Here is a 21,224-nt window from a genome sequence, read left to right as displayed (position 1 = left end):
CACTGACTTACTCCAAAACAACTCACAAACTGATTAATGCGTGTCACCACTCCTTGCAGGACAGGAAGACCTGCTGTAGAGCATGGTCGTCTTGGTTGAAGCAGCACTTCATGCTCTTTCTGGGAACAGACAAACAGGTTCTGGAGAAACACACAAATGAATGTGCGCTCACGTCAGGAGGTAGACTAGTGCAGGAAAAACAGGGCTTAGCAGGAAATGCACTGTTATTGTCATCAGAATAGCAAGACAGCAGAACATAGACCAAATTTAAACCTACACCATTAAATCTTAATGTTACATCTTCAGTGTCAGGTGTCTCCATTTTAGTGCACAATTGACAACTGAAGAAGATTTATACAAGAATGGCCATTTCATCCTTCAGAACAGAAAGCTTTTTATCTTCTGTTGGTATGTCTAAGGAAAACAAAGCCCAACAGACCTTTCAAAGGTATGCAGTACGTGTAACATGCACCATGACGCAGCAAGTACAACAATCAGGAAAACTGTTATGCTACAACCCCATTGACTAGAAATCCTTGGCAGTCAGACTTGATAAAAACCATTTGTGACTAAATGAAGCACTGACAGTGGGGCTGTGAGAGGATTGGATGCAGGATGACAGCTGGCGATGACGCACATCTAACATCGGATTACAGAGTAAGAGCAGGAAGAAAAAGGAAAACCTGCAGTACATAGTATTCCTGCAGCAGACTTGTTTTTACATAGCTAACAAGTTTGCTTCAAACATTGTCGGTGAGGTGAGAAACCACATTTCCACACACTGACAGGATAAGAGGTGAAGCAACCTAAATGTGTGGTGCAAAGACAATCCAGCAAAATGGTGGAGGTTAAATTAATGACAACAGTACTGGGACTGTTACTTATTGAGACTTTGAACAAAATAGGATTTTGTCTTACATGAGATATATGTGCAGAAAACCTTATATGTAAGAACTAAAATCACCACCTTGCAGATGTATGCCTCTGTTAACCAGTCAAGCTATAGTTTACATTCATGTCAGTAAAGACTTGCTTGTAGTCATACCAGTAGATAATGCTTGAAATATGGATGTTGCTAAAATGTTGATGCTTCACCCACATCTTGCAGCACAGAAGATCTATATGTCATCAACTGAGCAGCTAACCAAATGTCCCTTCTGTCCCTGAGAGATGTGTGAATAATGACACAGTGAAGTTGACCTTTGACCGTTTCGTGTCATTGTTTTATCCTTTGAGACATTTGTGTGAATATTTGTCATAATTAGTGTAGGAATTTCACAAGGTTACAATGACCTTTGACCACCACAATCTGATCAGTTAATCACTGAGTCCAAGTGGATGTTTGTGCCAAATTTGAGGGAACTCCTTTAAGGCGTTCTTGAGATATCATGTTCACAAGAATGGGACAGACGGATTGTCAGACGACCCTAAAATGTAATGCCACTGGCCACAGCTGTCACCCCACGTGGAGGTATAAAAAATTACTTTCGATTGAAAGTTCAGCCTTTTTCAACTTTGTTCTTTCAGTTTTTACAGTTAAAAGTCCTCGGTGGAGTTTCTTGTAAACAAAAGTTACATTTACATTCAGTGTTCCTCACCAAAACACACTGTGTATCCTTGAGTCCTTCAGTCCTTCCTTCTAAAACATTTTCAAAGCCAATTTTTGAAGTAATTCAAATCCAGCATTGTTTACATCCATGTTTACAAGCTTGCAGTCTTCTTCTTCTCTGTCTTTGCTGGAGCATGTTCCATTGCTTTGGGCTTCTTGTAGTGAAATCAATTATGTTAAATACAGGTGAGGTCTACATGTCAATCCAGTCACCAGACGAGAACATCAATATTGGACAATTCTGCTGAACCCTGGATAAACTGAAAGGCATTTACTTACTTTAACAATATCTGCACATGGCAACTACAACAAAGTTGGGAAAAAATGGTGGTTACGAAAAAAACAACAACTGGGTTTTTAATTAAGTAACTAAAAACCCTTGGTTAAATTTAGGATTAGTGAAAGGTCATAGTAACAGTTCATCAAAAATGTGAATGTCAATTGCAGGTCTGTGGCGGGGCACAAACTCTGGTCTCCTACATGAACATTGCACTGGCGACATACCCGTCCACTTCCCTAACCTCCACACCCTTACTTTTCGCCTCGCCACATATAGGGCACACTACTTCCTGCACTGAAACTGAACATTGGGATTGTTCAGGGTGTAAATCGTGCGATACAGAATCATCCAATACGAATGGAACATCTAGGACAGTGGGATACTACATGAATACATAATTCAGCCCTAGAAAACACACCAGTAAAACACCCATAAATAATGACTTTTGATAGAACGAAACCACTCACAGTCAAGTGACTTGCATCAATTTGTGTGATGTGTCAGAGATTTCAAGGAAATGAAACAGAGAACCTGCAAACCAACAGCGCAAAGTGACCATTAAGATGAGGGATTCATCTTTTTAACCAGCCTGTTCTGGACTCAAACCCGACTGGGCTTAATCTTTGGGCCCGCTGGCACTCATCAAGAGTGTCTCGACAAATTCTGGCAAAAAAACTTGAAACGGATGTCATCAAGCCCACATTTGTCGAGATCAAATCAATTCCAGAGAAACTAGGTTCAAAGGTTTGGAGGGACCTCAGTAATTACATAACAGGCTGAATTTGAACCAACACCAAAAGGCACACTGTGTTCTACTTAATAGTAAAACCACCACTCTACATCTCTGACAATATACTATTGAGAGCAACGTACCCACTTACTATGTGTAATGTTTGAAAACAACAACACACGAACTGTTTTTGCTTAATTTTCTCGTCTGTCTCATTTCTGTTGATTTCAATTATGATCACTATGATCATTCTGGGTTCATGCAGTTAAAACAGTCCTATTAAGGCATAAGAAATATACTCAATAAACAAATATCTGTATATAATCGGAGTAGTATTGATCACTCGCATTTGAACGGCAAGGACACAGTCCGTGTGGAGAGGTGGAACGCATTGGCCAAGATGCAATCTCAGATGCAATCCCATTGACTATCGTCTGACAACCAGTTAGCTATATATTAGCTTTTTAAAAAATGTATCCGCTTCATATCTGCTTATAGAGATTATCTACAGTAAAATGACCGGCGCACGAAAAAAGGAGATCTAGGCTTAGATATCCACTGGCTACAGCAGATCAGTCACAGACCTCAAGGAAATGCACCAGGCTTTGAAGCCAATTTTCCTAGTGGCCAAAGGGTGGAATTACAACTTCCGGGTCTATCACATGATGCCATTAGGACCAAAAATCTTTTTCCCATAGACTTACATTGTGAAAGAGACGTTCTTAAAACAGCGGATAAGAGTCACAACCCCCACAATATGACTTTCTTGATCCATTTGGTCCGAGAACATTTCCAAAGAGCCACACAACTGAATAACTTCTATTCCTATACAGGTTAGCGCTGGGCTAAACCATAATTTAGCCGCTCAGTTTGTGAAAGTCTATATTGTGCTTGCTCTACAGGCCCAACGAAGCAGAAGATCCAGGTAATTTTAGATCCAGGAAGTTGAACTTATTTGGATTTATGCACCTCTGAACAACTTTAATAGGAATGAAAGAGGCCTGCCTCCACCGTTGTATCCAGCTCTCTTAATACACCCATGATCAGCCCAAAATGGTAGCCCTTGCCTCCAGAGGCTTACGGTCATCAGACCGTTAACTGGTGGCTTCTGATACTGCATAAGAAATAGCCAGATAAAATTCCCTAAATATCAAACTTTGTCTCACTCAAGAGTTCTGTTATCAGTCTTGTGAAACAGAAAAAGACCGGCAGGAGTTGCATAAGCGAGCCTGGAGTCCAGCTGTCGTCTCCTCCTCCTACTCACATTCCCATCATCCAGTTGTCTCAGACTCACTTGGGGGAAGAGATCACTCATCGAGACAGAGCGCCAGTGAACTCTGGTCAGTGCAAGAGGGCGGTGGTGGTGTGTGTATATTGGGTTGAAGTGCAAAGAGTATAATGTTGTCACACAGAGCTATAACAGCAGCAATATTAAAATTGTTGCAGTTATTAAAAGACAAAGTCATCGAATGTGTTTAAGTGGATTTGTATGGAATCTTTTGTTAGATGTGGACTGAACAACGTTGACAATGAGATACATTTTTACTGCTTCATAGCACAAAGTATCCATACATTTAGTGTAATGTAAGTGTATGAGGTTCAGGGAGGTTTACCCTGCAGCAGTTTCTCTGTGTTGAAATTCAAGTTCTCACCAACAGAAATTTCAATATTCTCCGAATTGCAACACCTTTTGCTCTTAAAACTACAGACCACCATAGATCAAGGGAATGAATGAGCAACTTCTGTCAGTGTTGCTGCAGTTTCTGTAGTCACCAGATTCCTAACAGACCCTTAAAGTTTCCTTTAAAGGTTTGTTGGTTGTTCTAGTGGGAATGTCTGGTTCATGTCAGCCATAACGGGCAGACAGGCAGGCCGGTAGAACAGCATGAAGAAAATGTAGATGTTCATATGAGCTCAATGGAAAAAGTAGAATCTGCTCCCTAACCACCTCCAACACTGAAAGCATGTGAAAGCAGCTTTTTAGGCAACACACAGTGTGACCTTGAACTGTTTAGATTGTAGACAACCAAAAACGGTTTCAATACAGTCCGAGTCTTACTGCCGAACAGTGGCGCCAACAACACGTGGTTACAATCACAGCAGAACACCACCAGGTCACACACACAAACACACACTCACACATGAATTTTTTCTAAGTGACCTTTTCCTTTACTCTGATCCCCCAATGTGCTGTCAATAACCTCCTCATGTCTTAAAAAGCTTTTCATGGGAGTGAATGCAGCCTACACCACTATTATTGACTGCACTGTGCCACAGGAGCAAACAAAGTAGTGATACTTTATTACAATACTACAGCATTTTTTGGGAATACCTGTACTTTACATGAGTATTTATACTCCTGCCAACTTTCACTTTTACTTCACTACATTTCCTAAATAAAATGTATACCTTTACTCTAATTCATTCCCTGTATGCATCGTCATTACTTTCTCAAGTAAAGCCTTCAGATACTTCATCCACCACTGCACGAGAGGCATTACATAATGTCTTGTAAATGCTTTACTCAACAGTATGCTCAATTAAAGGATGAATTACTTTTTCAGAGCAACTTTCATTTATAACTGACGCACCACAGTTCTCTCCCCATATTTATGGTTACTGAGAGCATGCTGCAACTGCAAACTGAAATCAACTTTCACACTGGGCAGTAACCAGCACAACCACAGAGAATATTGCCACCACATTGGTGCCTGCTGTCAAGGAGGTTTATATCACTTGTATTCCCACAGTGGTGTCTTTTGACCACAGTTGCTTTAGGGACTGTTCATTACTTATGTGTGGGGGTTGGTAGGTCAAATATTTTTTTAAGCACTGGGGAGGGACTTATATTTTTTATTTTGGCTTAGACAACCTGGTCTCACTCTGAAGTCATCAAAATCCGGTGCTTGGGCAGTGACTTGCAGCATCAGACAGAGATGAACAAAGTCATCCTTCCATGACGGCATGATACGTGGCCAGTCACCATTATAGTAAAACGGCACTCTGCGGCATCAGGGGGAAACATAGCAGGACAAGAATGAAAGTTAAGCCATCTGAAGTCTGAGTGTGGTGGGTGGGAGGGGTAGTGGATGGGTCCAACAAATACGGACTTTCACCCAGGAGGAGGGTGTTTGTGTCCTGTAAAATTGTAAAACCAAACCCTATTAATTTTTTCCTAAAACCTAACCATGTGCTTTTGTTGTTGAAGATAAAAAACATCAATTCCCGGTGTTGTACCGAAATAGTGCGTTTATTTTGAAAGAGACTGTATGTTAACGGTAATTTTCCTGTGAAAATGTCAGTGTATTTTGAAAGAAGACAATGCATGTAACAGGCAGAACTTAACACACTGTCCCAGAACATAAAATGCACCCAGGGTACCATGCACGTCGTATCCGGACGTGGAAAGTCCATGACCAAACGTCGATATGTGACAAGGTCGTGGGAATGTGTTGGCTTAGAGGGTACAAATTTAAGTGGTTGTATTTTGTATTTATTTTACTGCAGATTTCTTTAAAAATCTCCAAAGTTACACCATTTACCAAGCAATCTAAATTCATCACATGGAAATTATACAAGGTACAACTCCAGTGAAATGTTATTTGATTAGCTCCTTTCACTTGTGCACTGTAATTTAGTTCTTTCTTTTTTTTGGGTCTTCTTACATCATTGGCTGCTGCTTTATAATCATCACAGCCACAAACTGTAGAAACAGAAAATATTGTTATATTTTCAGATTTACGACGGTCCTTGGACACATCATGTGCCACACATCATCTCAGATTTGGCCAAAAATAAACCATTTGCACCAAACAGCATACACAACAAGTGAAAAGGCAAGAATTTTGGCAAGTTCAGGATTTTGTCTTTAACTTTCAAATACAAAAGGGTAAGCTTTAAAAATCCAATGACTTATTTGGGAGGTTCATGCATTTTCTGCCAGTCACTCAGGAAAGCTCATGGAAAAAATATTTGGCGCTCCAGAGAGGGTCAAAAAAGAAAAAGTCAACCCCCAGCCCCCCCTCTCCTCTGACAAGTAAAGAACAGTCCCTTAATTTGAGGTTCCCCCTCTCCCCAGGAAACGACATATCATGTTACCTGCTAGCTGACGTTAGTCCACATAACGTACGTTAAAGTACAGTTAGCGAAACGCCAATTCTGTTGTAAATAAACAGCATAAAAGAAGGTAACTGAATTTATTTTACACATACAGCAAGATAACATGCCAGTCACTAGTTCAATTCCCTGCCACCAACTGTTTGTGTCCATGTGCAGACACCATGAACTTTAATTCACCGACTCACACTGAAGGACACGCACCTTTCTTTTAAACAATACCTGTTTACATTTACGAATTTAAAATAATTTCCGTTACATACTGAATTTTGAGGCAGTTTAAGGGAAACTTCCCGTCATGTGAGGCCTGAGGTGGAGGTGTGTAGCCCCGCCATCACTCACCTGTCCTGAAGCGGAGGTCCTCGTCGTGCTCGGAGCCGAACTCCCGGAGGAGGGAGAGGAAGAGGATCCCGAAGGCGTTCTGGATCCCAAACACGGAACCGTTACACCACATGGCGGCCAGCATGACCAGCCAGCCCCAGCCTCCCTCCGGGTGCACAAACTCGACCTCCTCCGCGGTTTGTCCCGGTATGGTCACTTTGCTGTCCCCGTTCTTCTCCTTCTTCTCCTCCTCCGCCTCCTCCTGCCGCTTCTCCTCTGCTGGCACCCCGGTGGGCACGGCATCCTTACCGGCTGTGTCCCCCTCTGGCATGTTGGTCCCTTCTGTCATTGTTTAATGTCAAGTTGCAAAGAAACAGCTGCTGTTAAAAATAACTGAGGGTATGTGCTGCCTTCAAAGACTGGGCTTAGAAATATGGAAATTCAGAGTGTGTCTGTGCAGTGACGTGTTTCAGGTTAAAGTAAAGTTGCATCCATTGATAAAGCTGTAGTAATGGTGGCTCTGCAGCATCTGCTCCTACATTAGCTGTCAAAAAGCGGCTGTTGCAGTGTTATAAATAGACAGCGCGCAGGGGCGGGGCTCCGGGGAATCCTGCAGCTGATTGGACACCGTCATTCAACCATGACGACCAAGGATTGAAATGCTAAACGGAATATTGCTTCAGTGCAGATGTTTTGCAGGACCTGTAACATAAAACTAACGTATATATGGAGAGCCTGGCGTTTCCCCTACACTGCTCTCACTTCCCCTTTCCAGCTGCTAAAAATAGACACACTGCAAGGCAAGTAGATGGGCACATGCAGGAGGATGTGTGCAGGGAGCAGAACATTACAGAGTAAGTAGATGTGAGTGAGGTGTGGTTTGAGATCACAAGACAAAGAGAGCAGGGACGTGACAAAACTGTATGATCTCCCCTGAAACAAACACATTTTATAATCACAATATAATCACTTTAAGTAACTAGAAAGATTGACACAAACTGATTTTAAAGGGGAAATCATTTTGTAAAACTATGTTGCTTTCTTTAATAGCTTAATAAATAGTCCTAACTAGTGCACTACATCCAAACTAGTACACAGCCTGACCCTAGACAGTACAAATGAGGAGTGCAGGGGATTTCTGTTGTGAATGAAGAACACGTGATGACCCAGACGGTCAACTGATATTGCTTCAGATTAAAGTCAGTAAATTGGATTGAACTGAAAAAAAAATGACATTACCAAATTTGTGTAATCCTGCTGCTAATGTTGTTGCAGTTTTTTTGCAGGTAAAGCAATAAACTAATAGATCCCCTACTGAGGATTACTTGTGTGTTCAGCTGTTAAACAGCAAGCCCTTGTGGTGTTACAGTGTAATGAATGAGATCTGATGGAAAAGACGACTTTGTTTTTGATGTAGGTAGCTTTTATGTCCCCAGACATGTTGCGATATTTATATGATTTCTTTTAAATCATTTTTATGACACAAAACTGGACTTTAATTAAGAGTTCCCTAAAGTTCAAGTGTGGTGTTCCTGAAATTACAGTTTTAATTATTAAGCCTCGACATGATGAGCACGGCCCCTTTCTACTAATCCCAAATCCCAAAAATGCTCTTAACAGATTGAGTCCACAAAATAATTATTTCTAAAATAGCACCTATCTGTAATCTGATCTCTTCCCTGTGGAATCAAAGGAACTATTTGCAGTGATTTTTCAACCTACAATTATTGCACATTACTAATGCATAACAGTGAATCTTTGTCTTATTCTGCTTATTGTAGAGAAAAATTGGTTTGACTGGATATCTGAGTAAACCTGTGTCTGTTAACCAAAACTGGTAGGTTTCATGCTGTTTGGCAAAACAAAAATGAGGGCAAAGAAAGTCTGACTTTATGACGTGAACACAGGCAAAATCAAAAGTAGGGCTGACCTGACCCGGATGCTTTGAAGCTTCAATCATTGCCGTGGTAATTGAGATCCAAATCCATATTCAAATACTTTGATTTTGGTTTTGTTGATCACCTCCACAGGAGTGCACTGAATGAAAGGAGGTGGCAGGTGTCAGACACGAATAAGGCCAGTATTCTTAGCACAGAATATTCTTGGCAGTCTGGCAAGAAAAAGGAGAAGGTGAGACAAATTGTGGACAGTTATCCATCGCTGCCAACTGTAGTGAAGCACTTGCTTTTGCATCTAGTGATGAGGCCTGTGGCATTCAACGTAATGAATAGCTTACAGAAACATTGCTTGCAATAGTCCACCTTCCACCTTCTCTTCCCCCTCTTTTTCATTCTCTCTCACACATACATGCAGTGGAGCTAAGTCCCACTAATGTTGGCTCGGGTGTGTGTGGTTAATTAGCCTTTAGACCCCGTCACATCCAACAGAAACTCAAATATTCAAGAAAAATTATCACTGAAGTTTCAAAGCCTGTAAAATGGTAACCAGGACAGCCCAAATCATAAGTCAGATGGGTAACGGATACAGCAAACACAAGACATAGATCAGAGACAGTTTTATTTCCTTTAGAGTCAGTGCTGCTTGTGAAATTCAATTTTTACACACATCAACTTGAAGAAGAAATTCAGCTAATTGCAGGCAAACTTCCCCCCACTCAAACTGCCGACAGGTGACATTTGTTTCAGATGCTTGTATGCTTTTTACCAGAGAACTGAGGGAACACACTCATGATGCTCAAGACTTTTCGGAAGTCACATTAAAAAGTGGACAAGAATAAAGAGGCAGGAATAACAGATCTGTGTCCTCTTTGCCCTCGCAGTAAAATGTGGCAATGATGAGCACGTGCTCAGTCTTTGAAATAAAGTGACTGCACCACAGTGATGGACACTGACAGGTACAGGACATTCTTCTGTATGTACAGCTGGTGAGAGTGACCTCAGCTCTCCACTTTAGCCACTTTGGGTGCCTGTCCATCCTGGTCTTCAGCGACCACCTCTCCCTTCCTCTTCCTCAGGCCCTTCATCTTACGTGTTTGCAGCTTGGACAGATCCTGCTTCTGCATGTGCACGCGGCCGAACTTGGTGCCAAAGACATCATGGGAGATGTTCTTCTTCTTCTTGGGCTGTAACGGCAATAAAGAAAAGTTTGTGAAACAGTCAATTTGTACCACTCATAAACAAACTGTACCACAGGTCACACTTTCCCACACTGGCGCCTCTCCCCAAAACACCCACCATCATACCCTACATAATTGCAGCCTTTGGGTAGTGGTTGTCATATTTTTAGTTTTTGGATGCAGTGGTTTGTGTGGGACTGGCATTCTCTTACATTGCCAGATTCATGTTTCCAAAGCAATATTAGCTGTGTGTCTCGGCAAGTGACGATGATGGTCATTTCATTAGTCAGTCGGTCCATCAGACATCCATCATGCTGTTTACTGGGTGTACTTTTAAATAGCTTAACAGTTGGTCAGATTATCATATTGCACACTGTCTGACAGTATATACTCTATCAGCATATCAAGTATAAAGTTAGTAAAACAGTGCACAATAAGAACAATTTCTGTAAATGTGCCACTTTAGCCATGCTGGCTAATTTTAACTGCAGCTCCTGAGCAGGTGTTAACGACAGCTTATATTCAATATTTCCATAAATGAAAATATTCTGGGTTTTGTTCCCAAAATACTTTACCAACACTCAGATATGCACATATCTGTAAAGCTTCAGATATCTTCTATAAGTAAAAAAAAGAAAACAAACAAAAAAGTTCTGTGGTTTAAACACTTGGGCTGCAAAGCAGCCTGTATAGTGAGGTTCAGGGGGGTGTAAGGGGTTAAATGCGTAGAGCTCATACTGGTTACAGTTGGACCGAGTGTGAAATGTTCTAAAATGGTAACTGCAGAGGTAAAACCTTTACATTTAGGCAACAATATGGTCTTTACTCTGGCGCCATCCTCAGGACAAACTTTGCATTTTCATTAAATGATGACCAACATCAAATAACTATGTCTATACAATATTCATACATCCGTCCTTTTTTATGTGTAATGAGCTGCACAGTCTCATGAGGCAAATAATGTAGCTAGAAAAGACTTTGTTCATATGCATAGATAAATTACCATAGCGGAAAGAAAGCCCTTGTTCAGATCAGGTATCCAACATTTTCCCACCTCCTATTTTTATTTCATTCCCATTTCTCAGACCTGGCAAGTGGTCAGAGATCTCCTTATCCAAAGTCATGTATTACTTACCCCTATACAATGTTTTATCTATTAGTGGTCACCAAAGACTAAAGTTATTTGTCATGAAAAAAGACAAAGTTTTATCCACCTTGCTCTCAAACTGTGCTCACATTGTTGGAGTTTCGCCCACGTCCTCTAACGCCACCCAACTACACTCCTGTTTCCATGGTAACTTAAACACTTGCTTGTGTTCCTCCTTATAAACTTTGTCTTTACCTGCTGCCATTTTCTCGCAAATGCCTGATCAGTACTGAGCATGTGCAACTCTCAACAGAGATGAGAAGGAAGCAAGATGGCTCCAGAAAAAACATGTTTTACCACTTGCCTGATTGGAGAAGTAGTTTCCAGCTAATAAATCTAGTAACTACATTTACTAGAATGAATAACACTTTACTTGCCCTGGACAATCTGGCAACCCTTATTGTTGAGCCCTGCCATCAAAGAGAAGCAGGGAGAGGAAAGTTGTTAAGAAAGGGAGAGAAAAGTTGTTGAGAAAAGTTGTTAAGAAAAGTTGTTCAGGAATTCTATCCAAGAGATTTTTACCTTCAGAGCTTTGGGCTGTCTGTGAGCTAACTTGTACAAGTCATCTGAAGCCAGATGTGTTCTTCTTAGGACCAAGTCAAATGACGGCCCGATCTCTTCAAGCTCTATCCGTGGCGTGCGGCACCCAGACTTCTTCAACAGACACCTGCAAAGACACATGAATATCTGTGTTGTGAAGGATGTAATGTGTGGTTGGTGTACACCAAAATTTGAATTCTTTCAAAAGGATCTAAAAGCAGGGATCAAACATGATTTGGTCCTGGCTCAGCTGACAGGTACATTCTCTATTATTTGTGATTTCTTCTTCACCCAAAACACAACTTTGTTACTCTGACCAGATGCAAAGTTTTCCTGGTCAAATCTTAACCAAATCTCATGTACCTGTAGCTGCGCATGTAGATTTTCCCATCCAGGGCTGTGAAGTGCAGAACATGTTCTAAACCTGCCAGACGCACCGCAGACACTGTGGGGCCTCTGAAGAAGTCTGAAAGGTGGATCAAAGAAATGGACAAGGACTAATATTAGTACATATAAATAAATAAATACACTATTTCCACCTAAATGAAATCTCGAGACACATTGACTGAGTATGATTGGTGTATACCTGTGAGCAGACTCTTCAGACGTTTGTGTTCATTGTCCGTATCAAAAGCCTCCCCTGCAAACACCAGCATTGGTTTGGTCCCCTCAGGACATTTGCTGGTCTGCAACAGAAAAACACAAAACTAGATTTTAGGAGCCTGTGTGATATAACCAGCTTTCTCTCAATCATTGGAAGACCTGACAGAAATATGATATTGCTCAAGTGTACAAAAACAAAAAGAAAAGGCTGACGTTCATTGCTTTACAAAGTATCAATAAAGTCACCGTCATACTTTGTTTTCTGGTAAACAGCTGCACGTTAAGGCCACACCCCACAGACACTGCTCAGTGAAAAACTATTTTAAACAAATTTACACAAAGGATGAATGTGGTTTTATCTGGTCAGACTGGTTTGGTTGCCATGGTAATACTGTAGTTCAGTTGGCCATGTTTGTTTACTGTATCTGAACTTGAGGTTTTAGTTTCTGATCGATCTATGGTCAAATAAACTGTGTTTGTGTGGTCTATTCTATTCAAATAAATAACCGTTCTTGAAAATCAAGATAACAAAACATATTCTACAAAAAAATAAAACCTTTACCATAACTTATCACCACACTAATTCTATGGGGTGAAGGATTTATATTCATGAAATAACTATGATTTATAAAATATTTGGATCTGCTTTAACTTTTGTTACTTCTAAACTTGTCCTGTGGCAGAAAACAGCCCTGTCCCAGACAAGAATTCACAACTCCAAACAATTACAAAATTGTAAAAGGTTTCCAAATGTAAAACTAACTGTATTGACAATGTTGGTGTAAAAATGTACTGCTATAACCATCTTTGTTTTCATTTTTTTGTGTGTTTGAAAATGTTGGCCTTTTAGGTGTGCCCAGATTTTTGTCAACTGTCAGATTTCTACAAAAACATCATTTAATCAGGCATAAAAATGAGTCAGCTATAACCTAAGGAGTCCTGTCTCACTTCCTGGTTTCCAAAAAGGCATGGTTTCTGCTGTAGTGCTGGTCAGTTTTCTATTTCTTTTTTAAGTCATTAAATAATATTGCTATCTGGTGTGTCTCAACCATAACAGGTCAGCTCCATAGCCCTTACAAGTCAAAACTAAATAAGAAGCATGGTTAAAAAAATTAATATGTTAATTAACATTGAGAACTCTTAGCAACTGGTGTAATATTAATAAATATATAACATTTTGTCAATTCGTAAGACGTCAACTCTGTCAGATCTTACCTCTGACATCTATCTAGTATGTTGGCCCTTTACAAAGTTTAATAGTCAGACTTTGATTTTTCACAATGTATTTTCCCAGCCTCATTGAAGAGTAAAAATGATGATTTCTTTAAGCATTTCCTGCCTGAACAGAAACAGTGAAGCCTGCGGTCACACACACTGCAAGTTCACATTTTGTCAGTATCTTAGCAGAGCCTCAGAGTGTGACCACTGTACAGAACCTTAAACCAAACTCTATTCACACTGACAACATCTAGCGATCCACTTTACAGCCACAGACACTGCACACAAGGTCCCAACATGTAACTCACACTAAAACCACATTGTATTTGTTGTACTGATTTAACAAATGAGCTCTGTGGTAATTAGTGAGCATGGAGATTTTGGTAGACATATTTTTACCTGTGGACGGAGCCAAGCTAGCCATTTCCCCCGTGTCCTGTCTTTATGCTAAGCTAACCGTGGTCGGACTCCAGCTCAATATGTTACTCACAGACATGAGACTGTTATCAATCTCAAGCCAATCTCAGAACCCAGCGGCTATCGATCTGACAGCGCTTAGCCTCTGGGAGCAACAGCCAATACTTTGGGGGTTCTGCTGTAGCCAGCAGACAGTTGGGCTGAGACTTCCTCTTCTACGAGTCGCTCATTTTGGCTAATTTCTATAAACAGATCTGTGCATATGAATGCGGGTAAGTTAAAAAGAAAAAGAGCTAATAAAAAGCTGAATCTTTAAGACAATAGACAATGGGTTTCGAGACTGCATTTTGGCTAACGCTCTTTGCTTCTCTTGCTCTCCACTTGAACTGTTTATCTGCCACTAAAACGTGACTGGTCAATACTAATCAGACTGCAAACAGAAACCAGGATGCTTCTGATAACAAACTCTTGTCTACAGCTTCTGCATACACAAGCAGATATCTATGATTCATCTCAGGTAAATAAGTGTATTTCCCAAAACAGTGCACTGTTCCTTTAAAGAGAAAAAATATGGGTAGAAAAACACTTTCTGATTGGCTGGCAGGCATCTTCTGAAGCTTTATGCTAAGACGCCTCAACCATGATTCAACAATTAACAGTTTAACCAGCACTTTATATCAGTGCTCAACATCACACTGCAGGTAACCATAGCAACAATACAGATGCTTCTTGCTGCTTAAACTGACTACATTTTTTTAAAAAAAAAAGGATGGCAATTTATATATGACACAAATTTTGGGCTGACACTAAACCCCAGTTTGACTAAAGAGTGAAAATCGAATTGTCCTTTCGAGAAAACACAGATGTTAGCTAAACAACGGCAACTATTACCTTGATGTCACTCAGAGAGACGTACTTCTCTACTCCAAGTTCAATCATATCCAGCACATGGAAGTCAAAAAGACGACCTGCAACAAACCAAAGGAAAAATAACACACGCCATCATGTACATTTGGAAAGAAAACATCATTAGTTAGTAGATAAAAGTTTTTTTCTTCCTGATGTAACCTTTTCATACATTAAATATTTTATTGAAAATAATCTTCTTTATATTGTATTAGGAATATGTATGGAAATTACACACTAACTGACAACTTAATGCAAGTTAAAAACTGAGTGAGTGATACAGAGAAAAGATAATTTACCAAATATGAGGTTGTTGGGACGTTTCTTGTTGTGAGAGCCAAACAGAAACAGAGAGCAGTCTGTCTTCTTGGAGAAAAATTCCTGATAAAGAGTTTAAATGATTAGCAATAAAACATGTTAAAGAGATGTAACTGTAATAAAGCATTTGGGATGTGCCCTATTTCTTGTTTACTTACCAGTGATGTGGAGTCCTCAAACGGCCGCGCTATGTTCTTCCTGACAAGCAAATACAGATGTTACACACAGCAGTCAGTTCAACATGTTATCTAACACTCATAGATAATTAACTGCATTAACTTCAGCAGTTTTGACTTAACTCTAAAGACACTTAAGTGGATTTAACTTCCATTCAAATCCAACTTTGATTTGATATCTAATTTACAGCTTATGCATGGTTGATTGGTGTGCACTGCTGTAGGTCACAATATAATCCAATTCTTTTTCAGCATTGAAGACACTGTTATTGGTTTACATCTTTAATAGGATTTAAGAAAATACCAGACATCCTGCTGAGGTCAGAAAGGGAAGGGAGTTAAGGAAATTCTCCCTTTTGCTCAGATAAATACTGTTTATTTTGATGTCTATCTATTCTGAGTGTTTCATTCTCAGTGGAAAATAGCACATGAAATATTGACTCTCAGCTAGTGAAGTTAAATCTTAAGTGGCAAAAAATATAAAATTAGTACTGAAAAATAGCATTCAAATGGTTTACAAATCAACTGATTAATAATTTGGAAAAAACAAAGTAATTTCACTTACTTCTTGTACAGCACAGCATTTGGCTTCTTCAGGGAATACTGGAGAAAAAAATATTTTTTGTTTGAATTTACAATTTTGCTCGTGTGTCAGCTGTTTTCATTAAAGCTCAATCACAAATATGGTTAAATTACTATGACAATCTATCGAAAAACTGAACAGGTGTCTTGTCTTAGACTCTTAATCAACATTCGGAGAGTCAAATTCTATTTCACGACTAGGGTTTCTTTGGTGTAGTCTTATATGCGTGACAATATTTTAATAAACATAATATTAATCACTTTCATTGTAGATATTATGGACAGGAGTCATTGCTGCAAAAAAAAGTCTTTTCATCAAGAAAAGGGGCAGAGAAAAGTATTTAATAGGTTCTTTCTGTCTCTGTGACTTTTTGATATACAGTACAGGCCAAAAGTTTGGACACACCTTCTCTTTCAATGCGTTTTCTTTATTTTCATGACTATTTACATTGTAGATTCTCACTGAAGGCATCAAAACTATGAATGAACACGTGTGGAGTTATGTACTTAACAAAAAAAGGTGAAATAACTGAAAACATGTTTTATATTCTAGTTTCTTCAAAATAGCCACCCTTTGCTCTGATTACTGCTTTGCACACTCTTGGCATTCTCTCGATGAGCTTCAAGAGGTAGTCACCTGAAATGGTTTTCCAACAGTCTTGAAGGAGTTCCCAGAGGTGTTTAGCACTTGTTGGCCCCTTTGCCTTCACTCTGCGGTCCAGCTCACCCCAAACCATCTCGATTGGGTTCAGGTCCAGTGACTGTGGAGGCCAGGTCATCTGCCGCAGCACTCCATCACTCTCCTTCTTGGTCAAATAGCCCTTACACAGCCTGGAGGTGTGTTTGGGGTCATTGTCCTGTTGAAAAATAAATGATCGTCCAACTAAACGTAAACCGGATGGGATGGCATGTCGCTGCAGGATGCTGTGGTAGCCATGCTGGTTCAGTGTGCCTTCAATTTTGAATAAATCCCCAACAGTGTCACCAGCAAAACACCCCCACACCATCACACCTCCTCCTCCATGCTTCACAGTGGGAACCAGGCATGTGGAATCCATCCGTTCACCTTTTCTGCGTCTCACAAAGACACGGCAGTTGGAACCAAAGATCTCAAATTTGGACTCATCAGACCAAAGTACAGATTTCCACTGGTCTAATGTCCATTCCTTGTGTTTCTTGGCCCAAACAAATCTCTTCTGCTTGTTGCCTCTCCTTAGCAGTGGTTTCCTAGCAGCTATTTGACCATGAAGGCCTGATTGGCGCAGTCTCCTCTTAACAGTTGTTCTAGAGATGGGTCTGCTGCTAGAACTCTGTGTGGCATTCATCTGGTCTCTGATCTGAGCTGCTGTTAACTTGCGATTTCTGAGGCTGGTGACTCGGATGAACTTATCCTCAGAAGCAGAGGTGACTCTTGGTCTTCCTTTCCTGGGTCGGTCCTCATGTGTGCCAGTTTGGTTGTAGCGCTTGATGGTTTTTGCGACTCCACTTGGGGACACATTTAAAGTTTTTGCAATTTTCCGGACTGACTGACCTTCATTTCTTAAAGTAATGATGGCCACTGGTTTTTCTTTAGTTAGCTGATTGGTTCTTGCCATAATATGAATTTTAACAGTTGTCCAATAGGGCTGTCGGCTGTGTATTAACCTGACTTCTGCACAACACAACTGATGGTCCCGACCCCATTGATAAAGCAAGAAATTCCACTAATTAACCCTGATAAGGCACACCTGTGAAGTGGAAACCATTTCAGGTGACTACCTCTTGAAGCTCATGGAGAGAATGCCAAGAGTGTGCAAAGCAGTAATCAGAGCAAAGGGTGGCTATTTTGAAGAAACTAGAATATAAAACATGTTTTCAGTTATTTCACCTTTTTTTGTTAAGTACATAACTCCACATGTGTTCATTCATAGTTTTGATGCCTTCAGTGAGAATCTACAATGTAAATAGTCATGAAAATAAAGAAAATGCATTGAATGAGAAGGTGTGTCCAAACTTTTGGCCTGTACTGTATTTGACTTCTTGGTTTTGCTAACCATTCACACATATTCACACGATGACACTTGGCTGGTAAGAAGACAGAAGTGACAGGTAGTGCCTGGTGCTGCTTTAAACAAGCATACATTGAACCCATATGTGAGGAACTATATGGATGAACAATTGTCAACTTAAACAGACTCCGAAAGCATTTTCTCTGATACCTAATAATCCATTTATTTCTTGTATGTCACATGCAATGTGACTCTGTGTCTGTATTTATAATCTGCAACAGACATAGCTGAATTATTACACTGTTTGTCTCTTTAATCTCTTCTGCACTGCCTTGCCATGTCGTATATAAGGTGCGGGTGGAAAAGGGGGCCTTTAGGCTGCCACGGGAGGTAGTAACAGCACCAAAATCCTGTCTGTATTAACAGGACAGCTGGCAGGACAGGTGTGACGTTTTGACAACGTGTTATGTGTGCGACCCACTGTGGGAGATTTAAAAAGTAGCTGTTAGCAGCTAACTCAAAGACAAAGAACAGTAGCTGTAAATGTCCGCAAATTGGGAAACAATGACATTCGGGAGCTCCTTATCCTCCAAACAGAGGATGAGATCCGACGCAGGGGCGGTAAATGATTTTTTTTGGCCATAGTAATGCTATTGTAAATGTTTATAAAACCCTGCAGATACATGTGTTTTATATCACAATACATGTCACGCTCATCACACCTCTTTTGATTTCATGATGCCTGCATGTGATCTAAAATCACACACCACAGAGGCATAATGCCATCATTGTTTGGTTCTGTGTAAAAATGCAAAAGAGGCATAAAGAATGGAGTTTTTAATCTACATGTTTGCTTGGATTGTTTTTTGTAATTTTGGTAATTTCTTATCAGAATCACATAGGGAATTTTTTTTTAAATAAAGAAGAGTTTAAAAAGAGCCACTAAAAGAATTTAAAAGAACACACAGTGAAGTAAAAGAACACAGTGTGATGTTTTCACGTCGATTATCTTAACATCTGGTGACTGATAAAGAAGACAACTTAACCTTTACAACAATAGCATCTCTGTGAAATAAGTCATGCCTTGAAAGTCTTTCTTATCGAGCACATCATCAGGTTACTTACGATGTCCTTGAGGGCCTGTGTGATGGTTTGACTGGTGTTCCCTCCTTTCATAATCATGGCAGTCTTAACATCCTCAGTCAGCTTGGGCGCTCTGCTCTCCAAGAAGCGCTTGGAGCGCTTTGTCTTGGGTTTTCTGCGGATAGACAAAAGCACGGAGGAAGATGACAAACTGACAGTGCTGTTCACTGCTACACAAAATAAAAAAAAAACAGAGCAACGCATGACAGGTTTACTCTGTAATATTGCTGGTGATTACTAGTCAATGTATTATACAAATTGACAATCTCATCAGTTTTAATATGATGAAAGAAAAGGCAAAAAACACCATTAATCCTCCTTTAATGGAGCAAATACCATTGATTTCTATCATTTTCTTAAGTAAACTAAATCAGATAAACCACACATGAATCTGTTTAAAGGACAGCTGTTTTCATTCATCTATAATGAGCACCTGAAAATAAGGATTGTGTTTTTGTTAGGCCATTTCTATCTACATATGAAGCGGGTCCTCTTCCACGGAGCCTGCCATGTTGTTCCTACAGGTGCCCAGAAACAGGTAAACCAAACACTGACTCTAGGCAAGGCCCTTTGCAGTTTTGCGCTGGTCACTGTTGTTCTCCTGCATGCTTGGCACACAGGAGAAATTTCAGTTCTGAAACTTCTTCACTTGATGCCACTAAATCCTATAATCTGGATCTTCAAAAGAGTTTACTGTGCTCGGGATAAACGACACTGTTCTTGAAAGGACTGGGTTACTTATAAGTTGCCCATTTTGAGGAATGTGCATCCTAAATTTGATCATCATACTTATCTAGACTAACAGGAGCATCGCAAAGGGAAACAATATTCCCATGATGTTCCCTCTTTCTCTAATCTAACATAACAATAGATGTATACCCTTTGTTAGGAAATAAAGGGGGAAAAACTGCCACAATATGCTAAAATGTTAACTAGCACTCCAACACAAGAGTCCACCTCACACTGGTTAACCTGTCTATGGTTATACAGTGCAGGATTGCCGTCACTCTTCATATAAGGATATAATATCATGTAAGGTCATCTCTTTCCATAGTCTGTGTTGTAGTCTCTCGGAAATCATCTAAAAACAATTATTCTTTGAACACTTTGCTGTGAGCTATTGTACTTACTATTAAGTAACTAATTTACTTTAAACACAGATTATAATACTTCACTGACATCATGCAGAAACAAACAGCAGTAGACAGTAACAGTAAGACAGTATCACAGTATTCTAAGTATAAATCAAAATAATATCCATCCCTAAGCCATCCACCCCTTGTACTTCAGTCTAACTATCGTTCTGAGTGAAAGTACCCAACTCTAAATAAACAACACATCAGTTTCCTCTCCTTATCGATGTATGTGAACTGAGCTTTCTAACGTTTCTCATACCAGTGAACGTTACATGCTGATGTGACTGACACTGACACACTAACTTGATATTAGGGGGTTTGCACTGAATGCAACTGTTAGCTAGCGAACAATTTAAGTATTGACCAAAAAAAATGTCCAATATTCAATATGTGACAAAATACACCCTAGTCAAATTCGACCCAACAACATAAAAACAAGATTATCTGTCAGTAGATTAAGCTAATGCTAGCTGACAAACGACATGCTAAACTAATGTTTGCGGTCTTAACAAAGTTATTTTCACGAGCACCGGACAAGAAGACACACTGAGAAGCTTAAACACAGTGAGTTCTTTAAAATATATTGTCTTACTTACACTACACCGTCTAACTGCGTCATTTTTCTGTCTTTCTTCGTGTCCCTGCCAGAAACACGAACACTCACGCTGCGGTTCCTCCACGTGAATTAAAGCAGCGGAAGACAACATTGGTGATAGTCTTCTTCGTTGGTGCAACAGCGGTTGACTTCCTGCTACAAGTGAATTACCGCCACCTATCGTCAAAACCTCAAAACTACGCTCCACAGTACAAACAGTCCACCAGGGGAGCTACAGGCTAAAATATCCACGGACTTCGAAGTGCTGACATGTATCTGAACCATAAACTCTCTCTCTCTCTCTCTCTATATATATATATATA

General features: G+C 40.0%; 2 protein-coding genes across 2 annotated transcripts in view; both read right to left on the bottom strand.

The window, feature by feature from the left end:
- Window positions 1–7,621, bottom strand: part of slc16a10 (solute carrier family 16 member 10) — a 52,461-nt gene extending 44,840 nt beyond the window's left edge. Inside the window, exon 1 of the mRNA XM_033649251.2 lies at window positions 7,078–7,621. Within this exon, the coding sequence (XP_033505142.1) occupies window positions 7,078–7,405 (328 nt within the window). The 5' untranslated portion in view covers window positions 7,406–7,621. The remainder of the gene's footprint in view (window positions 1–7,077) is intronic.
- Window positions 7,622–9,556: 1,935 nt separating this feature from the next.
- Window positions 9,557–21,032, bottom strand: rpf2 (ribosome production factor 2 homolog). Its single transcript, XM_033648137.2, has 10 exons — window positions 20,903–21,032; window positions 19,153–19,285; window positions 16,023–16,060; window positions 15,440–15,479; window positions 15,263–15,344; window positions 14,949–15,025; window positions 12,406–12,505; window positions 12,183–12,285; window positions 11,802–11,946; window positions 9,557–10,138 (listed from the first exon to the last, which is right to left on the bottom strand). Exons 1-10 carry the CDS (start codon window positions 20,923–20,925, stop codon window positions 9,953–9,955), a joined length of 927 nt encoding a protein of 308 aa, XP_033504028.1. The 5' UTR covers window positions 20,926–21,032; the 3' UTR covers window positions 9,557–9,952.
- Between the last annotated feature and the right edge of the window lie 192 nt (window positions 21,033–21,224).

Source organism: Epinephelus lanceolatus, chromosome 13, assembly GCF_041903045.1.
Source record: "Epinephelus lanceolatus isolate andai-2023 chromosome 13, ASM4190304v1, whole genome shotgun sequence".
Classification (NCBI taxonomy): Eukaryota; Metazoa; Chordata; class Actinopteri; order Perciformes; family Serranidae; genus Epinephelus; species Epinephelus lanceolatus.
This window is presented reverse-complemented; position numbering and strand designations above follow the sequence as displayed.